At 39.7% G+C, this 12322-nt stretch overlaps 1 protein-coding gene across 1 annotated transcript; it reads right to left on the bottom strand.

The window, feature by feature from the left end:
* Positions 1-8693: 8693 nt before the first annotated feature.
* LOC134820365 (uncharacterized) lies at positions 8694-11086 on the bottom strand. The gene is made up of 4 exons (XM_063830731.1): positions 10390-11086; positions 10103-10222; positions 9377-9598; positions 8694-9210 (listed from the first exon to the last, which is right to left on the bottom strand). The coding sequence occupies exons 1-4, from the start codon at positions 10634-10636 to the stop codon at positions 9137-9139; spliced, it is 663 nt and encodes a 220-aa protein (XP_063686801.1). The 5' UTR covers positions 10637-11086; the 3' UTR covers positions 8694-9136.
* Between the last annotated feature and the right edge of the window lie 1236 nt (positions 11087-12322).

Here is a 12322-nt window from a genome sequence, read left to right as displayed (position 1 = left end):
TGGGCGAGCGATTTAGTAGGAGCGGTCAAAACGACAGAAAATTCCTTCGCAAATACCATCATCAAAGGTGTGGCATTTACTAACAGGAAGTATGGGAGTAGAGGAGCACACCTCCACCCACTCTAGCATCTCGGTCCGAGCGGGAAACCACATATAGTACATAGAGTATTTGCACAATACTGTGTGGACGAGCTGGCACCTAGCTCCTTTCTTACAACCACCCTTGTTTTGGTTGCCAAAGCTGCAAAATCTAGGGCAATATCTGGGATGATTGAACTCACATGGACTGCCGTCTACAAACTTGTTGCCTTTCAGGCCATGAGGACATTTTCCCTTCTTGCATTGCGAACAAACATTTTGATCCTTAGCCACTGTTTCAAGTTTATCTTGAAGTTTGGATTGTGGATTGAAAGTCTTCGTCGAGAGAATTGGGCTGATCAATATGAATATGAGTTGTCTGACTATTCTCCTCAATATACAACAATACTTTGATTGCAAGACTGTTGAGTAGGGGAGGAGGTCTGACTTTTAAGCTCACTCATAATCTTGGATAGTGTGGGATCAGGTTTGATGATGCTGCTATGTCTTGATTTAGACTTTCTGGGTTTGAGGGGGTTATGTGTATTGTGTAGCTTTACAGTCCTTACACATCCACACGTGCCCAGATAGGAGACTGATTATAGATGCTTCCGACATACATTTGTGGAAAGTTTCGACATTCTCGCAGTTGTGAGATCCCCGGAAGCATGTGTAGCAAACGAATTAGTAGAGGCTCTTACGGGCAAAAAGACGTGTTTTCTGCTACGAGTTTAGAGACCTAACCGCTAATTGGACACAATAGTATGATGTCTAAGGATCGATAATATGTTAAGAAGTATAAATTTGGACTTATTAGTCACGTGCTATACCAATGCGCGTTTTAAACTTTGACAGTCTATTACTCTAAGGCAAATAGAGTAATTATATTCATATTTTGTCAGCAATAAGATCACATTATTTTCTATTTAGTGTGAAAATATGAGCTAGAACGGACATAATCTCGCTGAGTTATAGCTGTTTGAAATTTATGATGAACGCGCGGGTGCCAATTGATAACAACTAAATGCTTTTGCGCGTAGTGCGCGTCGAAAATTTGGCAAAAACGCTTGCGGAGTGACAATATTCAAACTTCGATAAAGTATATGAAGTGGGTACTTCTCGGAAAGGAAAAATTTAGGCAAACACGATGTGACTATTTTTGGGTTGATTTAATACAACTGCAAAAAATTATTCAAACTTCAAGCAAAAAAGTCAAAATTTTTACCACTTTTTTGGATTTTTACCTCAGAACAAATAGAGGGATTTGTTTTATTTTTATACAATCTTGTGCGGCTGTCTTTTAGCTATCTTTATGCAAGTTTTGCCGACATGCCAACAAAATTAACTTGCTCAAAATATCAAAAAACATGGTTTTTTTGGCCTATTTTTGGCCCAAAAATCGGTTTTTTTGCGATTTTACCCCAGAACAATCAGTCCAATCATCTTGAAACCACTTTCAATCGATTCTACGGTCAAAAATACGTCTAGTAAGGTGTATCTGGGGTCCCTAACGTATCGAGCAGACAATGCCCGTAAGAGCCTCTACTAAATAAGGGTGGCTCTTCAGCATCCAATTCGACAACATATGATTCGTTGCAGTCACCGCAGGAAGTTGGAAGAAGTGAAGAGATACCAAATATGATGCGGTATACCAATGACTCCTTGGTGTACAGTTTATTGTTATCTACGTCTGCAAGGTTAATACTGAGAAACTCTGCACATGTCTCCAGAATATCCAAATTAAACTGATTCAGTTGTTTGTAGTTGACGGTACGCTTAGCAAATGGATCAAATGCAGTGAGGACACCCGACACGTTTAACTAGTACATTACTATTAGACTCTGCCCGGAGAAGCAGGCCCCCAATCGCAGTTTTAATCTGATTCTCTGTGTCCATATTGACAAAAATTGACAGTTGACACGTCTTATTCTTCAAATGTACCCGATAATATGTACTATTTCCAATATCAATATGTACACAAACCGCCACAGTATGCAGCAGTATCGAGCTGATAAGCTATTAAAGATAAGGGAGACAAAAAATAGCAACGTATTAAACAACGTATTAAATCGCTGCCCTATTCACACAAGCATCATTCAATTTTTCTGAACAGTTATTAAAGTTTAGCAAGTCCCAATTGCATTTTGACCAGTCTGTATAGTGGATTGCTAACAATTAAAGTTGAAATGGAGTTTAACGTCTCTGGGCTGGACAAAGAGAGGGGTAAAGCGTTACTGGTGTTTGTTGCAGTGTGTCTACAAGGAGCTCTGGTATATTCCTGCGCAGTGCTAGCCTCAACTTTCTATGTGACCCATCTTGTGAATAGAGGTGAATAGAGGAACGGCGGCATGTTCGTTTAGTTGTAATAAATATTTGATTTTGGCTTTCACATTCCACTTCTGACTTCGAGGTATAATCTCCGAAGGTACTTTACAGCAACATTTACATAACAATTCTTTCTAACGCATATTTCGCAGGAATTCCGGAGATTCAAGTCGGATTGATCGGTATGATACCCGCCTTTGGACACCTCCTGAGCGCGATTTACGATATTCTGGAATATTTGCTCCACGTCAGGAAGTTCTCGTTACATGCTGTTCAGTGCTTCGTTATGGCGTTACTGATTGTTAATTGTGCAGGTAAGACTTTTTAAAGATCCAATCACAAATTTCATGTATCAAATTCAAACCAGCCCCTTTCGGACAGGGCTCACGTCCGTTAGTACATACATATTGCGTTACATGAAAACGGAATATACACAGAAATGGAATGTGAACACATGCCGAGAGCTCAAACACTTCTTAATATACTTCATAATACATAGCTACTTAGTACTTACTAAACTGTCACATGAACCCTACCCAGGTTCTTGGTTGTCCGGCTGTTAGGATGGTTATAATATGGATCACATCACAAATGATACGTCACTGATTGGGCCATGTGATATGATACCTGTGGGAGGCCGGAATGAGAGGTTCCTAGTTGTCGGTCACCGGCCTGAATGTCAACAAATCGACTTCAAACACCGCTGTGTGGGGTGACACTGGAAGATACCCGCTTGCCATCGAGCTTACGTCCCAAGTCTATAGCTACCTCGGGAGGTTGGAGGGACTTGACAAAGAGGGATGCTCTTCTTTAGTAAGGCACGCTTACGCCGAGCAGAGGGATCTGAATCTGTTATGGTTCTCCCGGCTGGAATCCACCAAGAACACTGTGAAACAACTGACAGGAGGAAGTGATATCTCAAACCCGCTCGAAATCAGCGAGGCTATGAAAACCCTTTTCGTTCAACAATGGAACAAAGAGCGAAAACTCAACAGAAAACTAGGATTCTACAACCTCATCAAGGCAAGCTTCGGTTGCGAAACATACCTGTCGATCAACCTACGGCCACAGCAGACTAGGAGACTTGCGCAACTCAGAACAAGCTCGCATCAATACAACATCGAAACTGGAAGACATGGCATGCATCGACATAAACTTTCGAATAGGGCATGCAAACACTGTTCCACTACAGATGCGGAGTCACTTGATCTTCTTCTAGAGCTTCCTTTCCCTGATCCAATCATCGAAGATGAACTTCATGTATTGCGTACTTGCCCTCTCTATGAAGATCTCCGCCACTGTTTGTCCCAACAAAGTAAAACATTACTCTTCTCTGACATTGGACAGATCTTCGCACACCCTTCAACCATCGGAGACCTAGGAAGGTTCCTTACCAAAGCTCATGAACGAAGATTCCCTAAAGCGTCCTCCAAACAAATTCCTAACATTAACAATATTGCCAAATTATAATCTATGACTCGGAACACTTTCAAAAAAGTTCAGTTAAATTATTAAGTATTTTGAATCTCACTCTTAAGATTTACAGGGTTCATTGTATATATTATATATTTTATGACTTTTGGGTAAATCTAATTTTTTATATCTGGTCAGACATTACCATTGTAATTTGACTTTTGAATCGTTTAATCCGTTTAATCCGGCCTTGCAGCCATTTTTACTGAAATTTTAAAGGTTTAGTGTAACGTTACTAATTAAACGTACACGCGCAGAGATGCTTCGCAACTCATCAACGATGTTAATATTATACAGGTATCATCCATTAACATAAATTAAGAATCAAAAGATTAATAATTAAGTTGCGCCACAGAAATCAAGGAGTTGCCACAGAAAAATTAACCCAATTCAAAACTTACTCATTATTATTACTCATGTTTTTTCCCATTCTGATAAAGAATTAATTGTGTTTCTCTTTAGGTCAGGGTGTGGCAGAATATCTTCCTACAAAATATAACCAACTTCTTGCCGTTATCCTCATGCTGCAAAGGCTGGTTCTGGGCGCACTGTCCTTCATTAGCTGTAAAACGGCAGTAACAAGCTGTAGGGTGTGGTTCCCTGACCATTTTAACCTTACTGTGGGTTTGTATATAAGTTCTGATTATCTAGGAGGAGGTCTGTCCATCCTTATTAGCGGCTACGTATATCAGGCTCACAGCTTCAACGAGCCGTACTTTGTTGTTAGTCTGATTTGTGTAGCTTTTTGGCTGTATAATTTCTTCATCTTGCCAAGAACCTCGGACCCTGTGTATCGGAAAGCTCAAGCTGAGGAAGTCAATCATGAAAATGGACAATCTAATTCTAACAAGCAGGCTATGACATCTCAGAACTCAAACTCGGATGAGCCGTGTGAAAATGGTCTCTCTTGGCTGGTGATATTTCCTCTAGTTGGTCAAGGTCTGACTGCTATGATCGAAGGATATGCCTCAGCTATCACAACCCCTTACCTACAAGACAAGTTTGCAATGGAGACAGGCCAGGGAAGTACCTATGTGACCGTCATGTTCGTATCATTTATAATCGGATCAGCTGGAGCAGGGTACATTCTACAAATGGGCTGGGTGTCCAACTTTAAGACAATGATAGTCGGAGCTCTCCTTTCTATCATAGGAATCTTTCTCATCTTTCCTGGACAACATCTGTGGGGTTTGTTCGACATCGTCCCTAAGTTGGCTTACGCTGGGACATTTTTCATCGGGCTTGGAACCCAACTCATTTCCATTGCTGCACTTCCGGCGCTGGAGGAGACACAAGTGACCCTTGCGAAAAGAAGATACACTAGAAAGAACAAGTCCCAGGCCTCATCTCTGTGGATAATATCGTGGACGTTATCAATGTATGTTGGTCACCTGGTGGCTCTGATGGTGATAAAGTTTATGACATACACTCAAGGATGCTGGCTGGTTGCTGGAAGCTCTGGCCTCTCTGTTTGTATCTGTGCTGTTTTAGAGGTGTTCGCCAGGAGATCTCGTGCTCGTCTGGTTAAACCAGTGGAATAGACTGCAAAGTGAACTTGAGAAAGCTGAGTTAGTGATTTAACTGACTTACATGATAACTATAAGGGGTCGTTCGCCTTTTACTTTAAGTTTATCAATTTTTTTGCAATCATTCAACTGTACTCATTTGGAAACCTCATTGTAAATAAATAGTGTTATCAAAGAACAAAATCGTTTATTTTACAGTCACGGTGTGAATTCTAGAACGTGGTTTAAATTGTGAATTGATACATTTTGTAATATGCAACAAGCAGACCCCGCTGTGCGGGGGCGCCGTATAAGGGGGGCGCAATTTTCCTGAATTTTAGGCCCTTTCACTGAAAAAACGCCTTGTTTGTGTATTTCCCTGTCCAATTTAGCGTTCGGTCGACGCGAAAAAAATATTTGGGGTACCCTTTTTTACTTCAGGGGGCGCAAAAAGCTGTAGGGGGGCGAGAAAAAAAGTACCCGACCTTTTTTTTTTTTTTTTTTTTTTTAGGGACACAAAATTTTAGGGGGGCGCTTTTCGTCACTGAGCGGGGGGCGCCAACAGGCAAAGTTACACCACTGTGTAGACGGCAGTCCATGTGAGTTCAATCATCCCAGATATTGCCCTAGATTTTGCAGCTTTGGGTGGTTGTAAGAAAGGAGCTAGGTGCCAGCTCGTCCACCCAGTATTGTGCAAATACTCTATATACTATATGTGGTTTCCCGCTCGGACCGAGATGCTAGAGTGGGTGGAGGTGTGCTCCTCTACTCCCATATGAATATTCCTGTTAGTGAATGCCGGCGGGTCATACAACGTATGACAAGTAAAAGTCGCGTAATTTGACCAAATTCGTCCAAATTTGACCATTTTTGTCGTATTATTCGGATTTATTTTCAGTTCCTTAACATTCTGGAAATTGGCGACGACCTTCCAATAGGGCTTTCACAATTGTTCAAAAAATTGGTGGATATCGGAGTTGATATAGTGATCAAAATGGGGCAAAATACGCTGCTTTTAGCTGTAACACAATGTGAATGTCTGATGGTTGGATATGCTTTAAATTTTTCGGGCACTTTCCTTGTAAGTCTATGAGTAAGCTTACCAATTTTTGTTGCAATTGGAGGTCGGGAAAGATACTCAATATTTATTTGTTTGAAGAAAATTGTGCTGGCCGAAATTAGCGCTAAAAAACCATCCTACAGTCGGCACGCGCGGCTCACTCATCACTGTCGATGGCGCACTACCTAATAAGAGGTATAAAAAATGTATCAATTTAAACCACGTTCTAGAATTCACACCGTGAATTCTAGCAATTGCAACCCTTGCGCGCGGCTAGTCGTCATGCATCATGGTAACGGACGGGAGGAATACAAAATATTTAAACCCACCCGGCCCACCTCAATTATCCAAGTCCGATAAATCCCTCTTTTCCTGCAAAAAACGACCATTCGTATTTTTGATCCTTTCACTATTTAATTGCTTTTTTACAAAAATGTATGATAATGGAAAAAATACTAAATTTGGTGTGAAAGCAGCAATGTGGTTATTGTAGCGCAATGCACTACTGGGCCGCGCCGCGCATCTTCTCGTTGATCAACGAGAAGATGCGCGGCGCGGCCCAGTAGACCATTAACAATGGTCGACCATTGTTAATGGTCTACTTCGAAGAAATTTATACGAGTAACATCCGTCAAATCTTCTCGAAACCACACCGTATGCAGATCGGCGAGATGCGAAGTTAAGGATTGCATTGACATCGTCAATCAATGTTGTTATAGTAATTAGTGTAATAAGCGCCAAGCGCGAGCAGAGCGAACTTTTTTCCCCCGATTTCGATAAATTTGGTAACAAAAGTTGTCTAAAAATGTGAATAAAATAAATCCACCGTGTATACTGTATAAGCAATTTTCGTTGAAAATGCTACACGGCTTCACCTAACCATGTAACCATGTAATGTGCTTTCGCGCTACTGCAGCGCAAGGGCTCTGGATAGAGCTTACCTGGGGACCTCAGGCTATCATGTTCATAAACATAAATAGAGATTAGGCGGAATGACAGGCTGAGCGCGGCCCAGTAAGATAGAGCAACTAATATACACGGCGCTTGTTTACCGCGCGTGCTTTTTTCACGCAAATTTTTAGTTTGGAGGACTTTGCCGTTTCGACGCATCGCGCAAACTAGCATTCTTGCTTCGCTTCGTCGTCGATCGTTGCTTTGCTTCGCAGAGCAACGATCTCGATGGATTGCCATCGTCAATAAAATTTTTAGTTTTTGGGCCGGCCTATAACTTTCACATTTTCATTTATTATCACATTATCATTATGACATCGTAATCAGCTCATCGAAACGAAACTTTAGTATACTAACATTTTATAAAATTTAAAGGAAAATTATTTTCAACATTTTTTAATCTGAACACAACACACAAGGGTTTTTTGCATGTTATGCGTGAATGGGGAAATTTTGAACAAATTTCTAAAAAATTTGGTGCTGCAAATATTATAATTTTGGTACCAAAAGTTGCATCTGAGTTTGCTCTAACCAGAGCCCTTTCGCTTGCAGTAGCGTGCGACCGCCGAAGGCGGCAAAGGAGTTCTATTCTACTTGTGAAACAAGCGCGTCACGCAGTACGCGTATACACATGGCTATGTGAAACGAAAGCACATGATTAGGTTTACTGGGCCGCGCTCAGCCTGTCATCCCGCCGAATCTCTATTCTATGATTCTATGATTATGAACATATATATAATAGCCTGAGGTCCCCAGGTAAGGTTATGTGAATATTTTAGGAGTTATAGGCATTTTAAGCAATAAATTAATCATTTTTCGTCCTTTGTAAATTCTTGTAATGCACATGAGGCCCACATACAGCTCGAGGTTACTGTGCTACACCATACACGGCGAATTTTCATTATTCACAGTTAGAGGCAACTTTTGGTACCAAATTTGTCAAAATCAGAGACAAAAATGCTGTGCCAGCTCATGGCGCTTATTACATATAGAGACATAAAATGTTCACCCGCAAGTTGGCGCTCTTAGTATATACACTAATAGACTATAATTGCGAAATTGAAACAAAATTATCAATATTTTCGATTTTCGATTTTCGATTTTTTTTTCACAAAGAACCATATTTATAACAGTCCATATTTGTAACACCCATAAATCCCTCCCTAATATTACCGACTAAGGTTTGCTCTAACCAGAGCCCTCTCGCTTGCAGTAGCGCGACCGCCGTACGCGTCACGCAGTACGCGTATACACATGGCTATGTGAAGACTAAGGTAACTAAAATTCAACTTTGAAAGTCAATGGATTATTATATTATTATATTAGTGACAACAAAATTATAGTTTAAGACATCCATTCTGCGCAGTGGTTCCAATATTAGAATTTATGATATGTATTGATTGAACAATTGGTAATAAAGTTAACTTTCGTTTTATTAACTTTTGTTTTTATTATGTATATATAACTTAGAATGCTTATTGGTGTTTTTACATATCATGCAGACGTTATCAACTAATAACTCCTAAACTGAGCGTTTTTGAGAAGATAATGTGCACGAGTCGGCACTTGCGAACAATTTGCTGTCAGCAAAAGACTCTTTGACCATAAAACTCTTTGATGTACTAAAAAGTCTTTATGACGTGGACAAATAAATCTCAGCTAAATATTACAATATTTGATATCGCATACTATAAACCCGGTCTAAAATTGGATAATAATTGTCAGCAACTGTCAGAAAACTGTTTTATTCACCTAATTCTAGGTTTTCCAAAGTACAGCACGCCTTCCTGCTGCCAGCATTTCCACTGTAGCTGGCCCCTGAACATGTTATATGTTACTCACGTTTAGATTTAATAATATGGCAGGCTTATTTTGGTTTCTCGGAGATGTTGATCAAATGATATACACACACTAAAAACACACTTGTAACTTGTTAAATAAACTAATGTATACTACTTGTATTTTTAGGGATCTACACAATTACCATTGTTTTCTGATAAACCAAGGTCGTCTGGGTTATCATGCAGAACAACTCCTTTCCCAATTATACCATGAAGTCCAGTCATCTCAAAGGGGGCCTCTTTCACAGTATACCTCACAATTTTTGCCCCGTTGCTTTGGCTGTACCACTGTCTCCCTTCTGGTCTCCTCTTTTCCAACACATCTCCGGACTCAACAGTGAATATAGCCTTGAACTTCACTTGATCTGTGAATTAGTTTCTTTTCAGTACTCTGATGGATCACAAAATGCAATTGAAACTAAAGTTATCGAGGATGACGGCAGAGGCGGCTCATGGTTGTTGGCTGGCGGTTGTGTCGGGTGTCTTACATTCAAACGTTTGAGTAAAATAACAAGCTTTATATCGCGATATTTCCGGATACTTTTTCTTTTTTCTAGCACCAGATAATACTTTTAGGGCATCCACGGACGCCTGGACGCTCCAAATAGCCGCCTCTGGATGATGGAGAAGGAAGGAACTTGTGATTTTTAAGAATTTTGGCTTTGGAAATTGTATCTAAATTTCGTTTTCAGATATGTTTTACCAGTAAGGTGACACTGGACTCTGCACAAATAGGACATTACAGTGAAAAATCTAAGCTATAGCTATAACATAACATAACATACAAGAAAGTGATTCTAAGCTACTTATTTAAGTGTAAGTTATTGAAAAAGAGAGATCTTAACAACAACAATTATAACAGGACTCACTATCCTCTCCTGATTTAATGTTAGCAAAGTCTCCCACATGTCTCACATCGCAGTCTGCACAGCCATGGTTGACAACTTCTGGGTTGAAGTGTCCTCCTGTTGTACCACAATCCCAGCTGTCTGATTGAATAAACTTGTAATCTACTTCGTTAAGAATTATTTGTCCTCAATTTCAAAAGAATTTGATACTTTGTTTTATTGGAATAAGTTATACCTAGTCCTGCAGTAGAACAATATCAAAAAATAAGTTATGAGTTGTTTTGGTTGACTGTAAGAACTGTTCATACCCATTGTCTCGTCCACACCGTTAGTGTGGACATGAAATCCATGCTCTCCAGTTTTCACGGTTTCCTCGTCAGACCTGAGCCTTGCTACCACGGTATACTTGTTTGTGCCTTCCTTCATGAATAACACCCTTCCTATTTCTTCCCCACTACCATGCTTTTTCATTGTGCATCCAGCCTTTATTGTTTGAGCAGAGTACACATCCAGAGTTATTATAGCAAGGCTGACGAGCAGAAATCCTAATCTCATAATTTTCCCCGAGCTGTGATAAATGGTGTTTTGAAAAATTGTTCTTAAAATTAATGGGGTTTTGAAAAATTATTCTTAAACTTAAGGAGGTTGTCGTGAAAACTGAGACCACCATCAGTCATCACTCTATTTCTAAGTGTGTTTAGTTGGCCAATTAACGACCTCATCTTACAAATTAAATACAAAATAGATAACCTTGTTATAGGTAAAGGAAAATATTGACTAAAAAGCCAATTTGTTCATCTTTAACAGTTCACCAGATGGTTATTGTGCGAGCTTTGGAACTGAAGCCTTTGCTGCTCACAGTAGGGTCACGTTGCACAGTCATCATATATTATTGCCATTCATCCGTGAACAAGTGATGGAAAAGTAATCCATTGAATTTATAAACTGTTTTCAAAATCGCGACAAAAAGCCTCGAAAATCGCGGCAATAGATTGAATGTTGGAAAATTTGCAATGCTAATTTAGACGTCATATTATGCTCATTGACATTTGATCGGCCCACGGGCCCATGCCCAATCTAGATAAACGAAAGTTCTTTTAACGAATTATCCGAGATAACTATCAGTTAAGATTATTGAAGTGGATACGACTTCGACTTACTCAACTTAGCTGGCAGCTTCAATGTCCGAGTAAAAAGTGGAGTGGATCAGAGGCAGCATGTAGGTACTAGGTGTCGTAATATTTTGCAAATAGTTCGATTCTGCAGCTTACTAAACACACACTACCTCCGCAATGTTTTATATTTGAGAGTTGTCGCTTCGGAGATGGCATACTGTACCTACTTGTTCGAGGAATCCGTCACCAAAATTTTAAAATTCGAATATTTTAGACCACGCCCATTCAATATTAAAACACCTATATTGTTCTCTCTGAACATGCTGGACGCTTAGTTTTTCAGAGACGGTAGATTATTAAATGTTGCATCTGATCTGAAAAAATTATGTGAAACGGATCAGAAATGACGAAGTTATCAAGCATTTTGTGTATCGTTAGCAAAATTTATTGGGTGATTATGTGACACCGTGACACGACAGCTTAATTTGGCAGCCTTAACGATTCCCATAATGTTTAACGGGGTCACCTTATCACGTGATTAAGTAACTAGTATCACCTGATCACACGTACTGAATAAACTCGTTATGCTTCGTATCTCGGTCATCTAAGAAGCTAAAACTCTAATATGACAAACGTTATTCGAATGGCCAAACACAATTCAATAAAATTTAGCTCGATCCGACTATCCAAACTATATCAAATAAATGCGAAAATGAACCTTCATTTGAAAAAAAATGAACACGAATATTTTTCGAGTTGACAAATTCCTCGAACCAGTGGTGGTACTAAGTCATACCAGAAAGAATTATTTCAATTGGGCACTCAGTGACTGAGCTATATAGGCCAACGTATGGGTACTGACTTTTGGCCCACCCTGTATGACGTATGTTCAGTGTTTCTATCGGGCAGAAAATCTCGTGAAGTCCTCTACTATAATGATTATCAGTTATCTCAATTCTAAATCGATAATTCTAAATCGATTTATTATAATAACACTACCGGTACTGTAGTTGAAAAATAATAAAGTAAACAATTTGCCACAGTCAGTAAAGAATGTAGCCTTACCGAATCCGGTCACACGCTCATAGAATGTAACATAATATAACAAAATATACCATAATATGAC

This window comes from Bolinopsis microptera, chromosome 9 (genome assembly GCF_026151205.1).
Source record: "Bolinopsis microptera isolate Bmic1 chromosome 9, MBARI_Bmic_1.0, whole genome shotgun sequence".
Lineage (NCBI taxonomy): Eukaryota > Metazoa > Ctenophora > Tentaculata > Lobata > Bolinopsidae > Bolinopsis > Bolinopsis microptera.
Note: the sequence above shows the minus strand (reverse complement) of the source record. Positions and strands in the feature narration are given on the sequence as shown.

Bases quoted from the DNA above. Each gene is read 5' to 3' on its own strand.
- LOC134820365 (XM_063830731.1), bottom strand. From the start codon at position 10,636: ATGAGATTAGGATTTCTGCTCGTCAGCCTTGCTATAATAACTCTGGAT. The intron at 10,223-10,389 runs GTATGAACAGTT...TTATTCAATCAG, and splicing joins CGGTGTGGACGAGACAATGG to ACAGCTGGGATTGTGGTACA. The intron at 9,211-9,376 runs GTAATTGTGTAG...TAACATGTTCAG, and splicing joins TGGTTTATCAGAAAACAATG to GGGCCAGCTACAGTGGAAAT.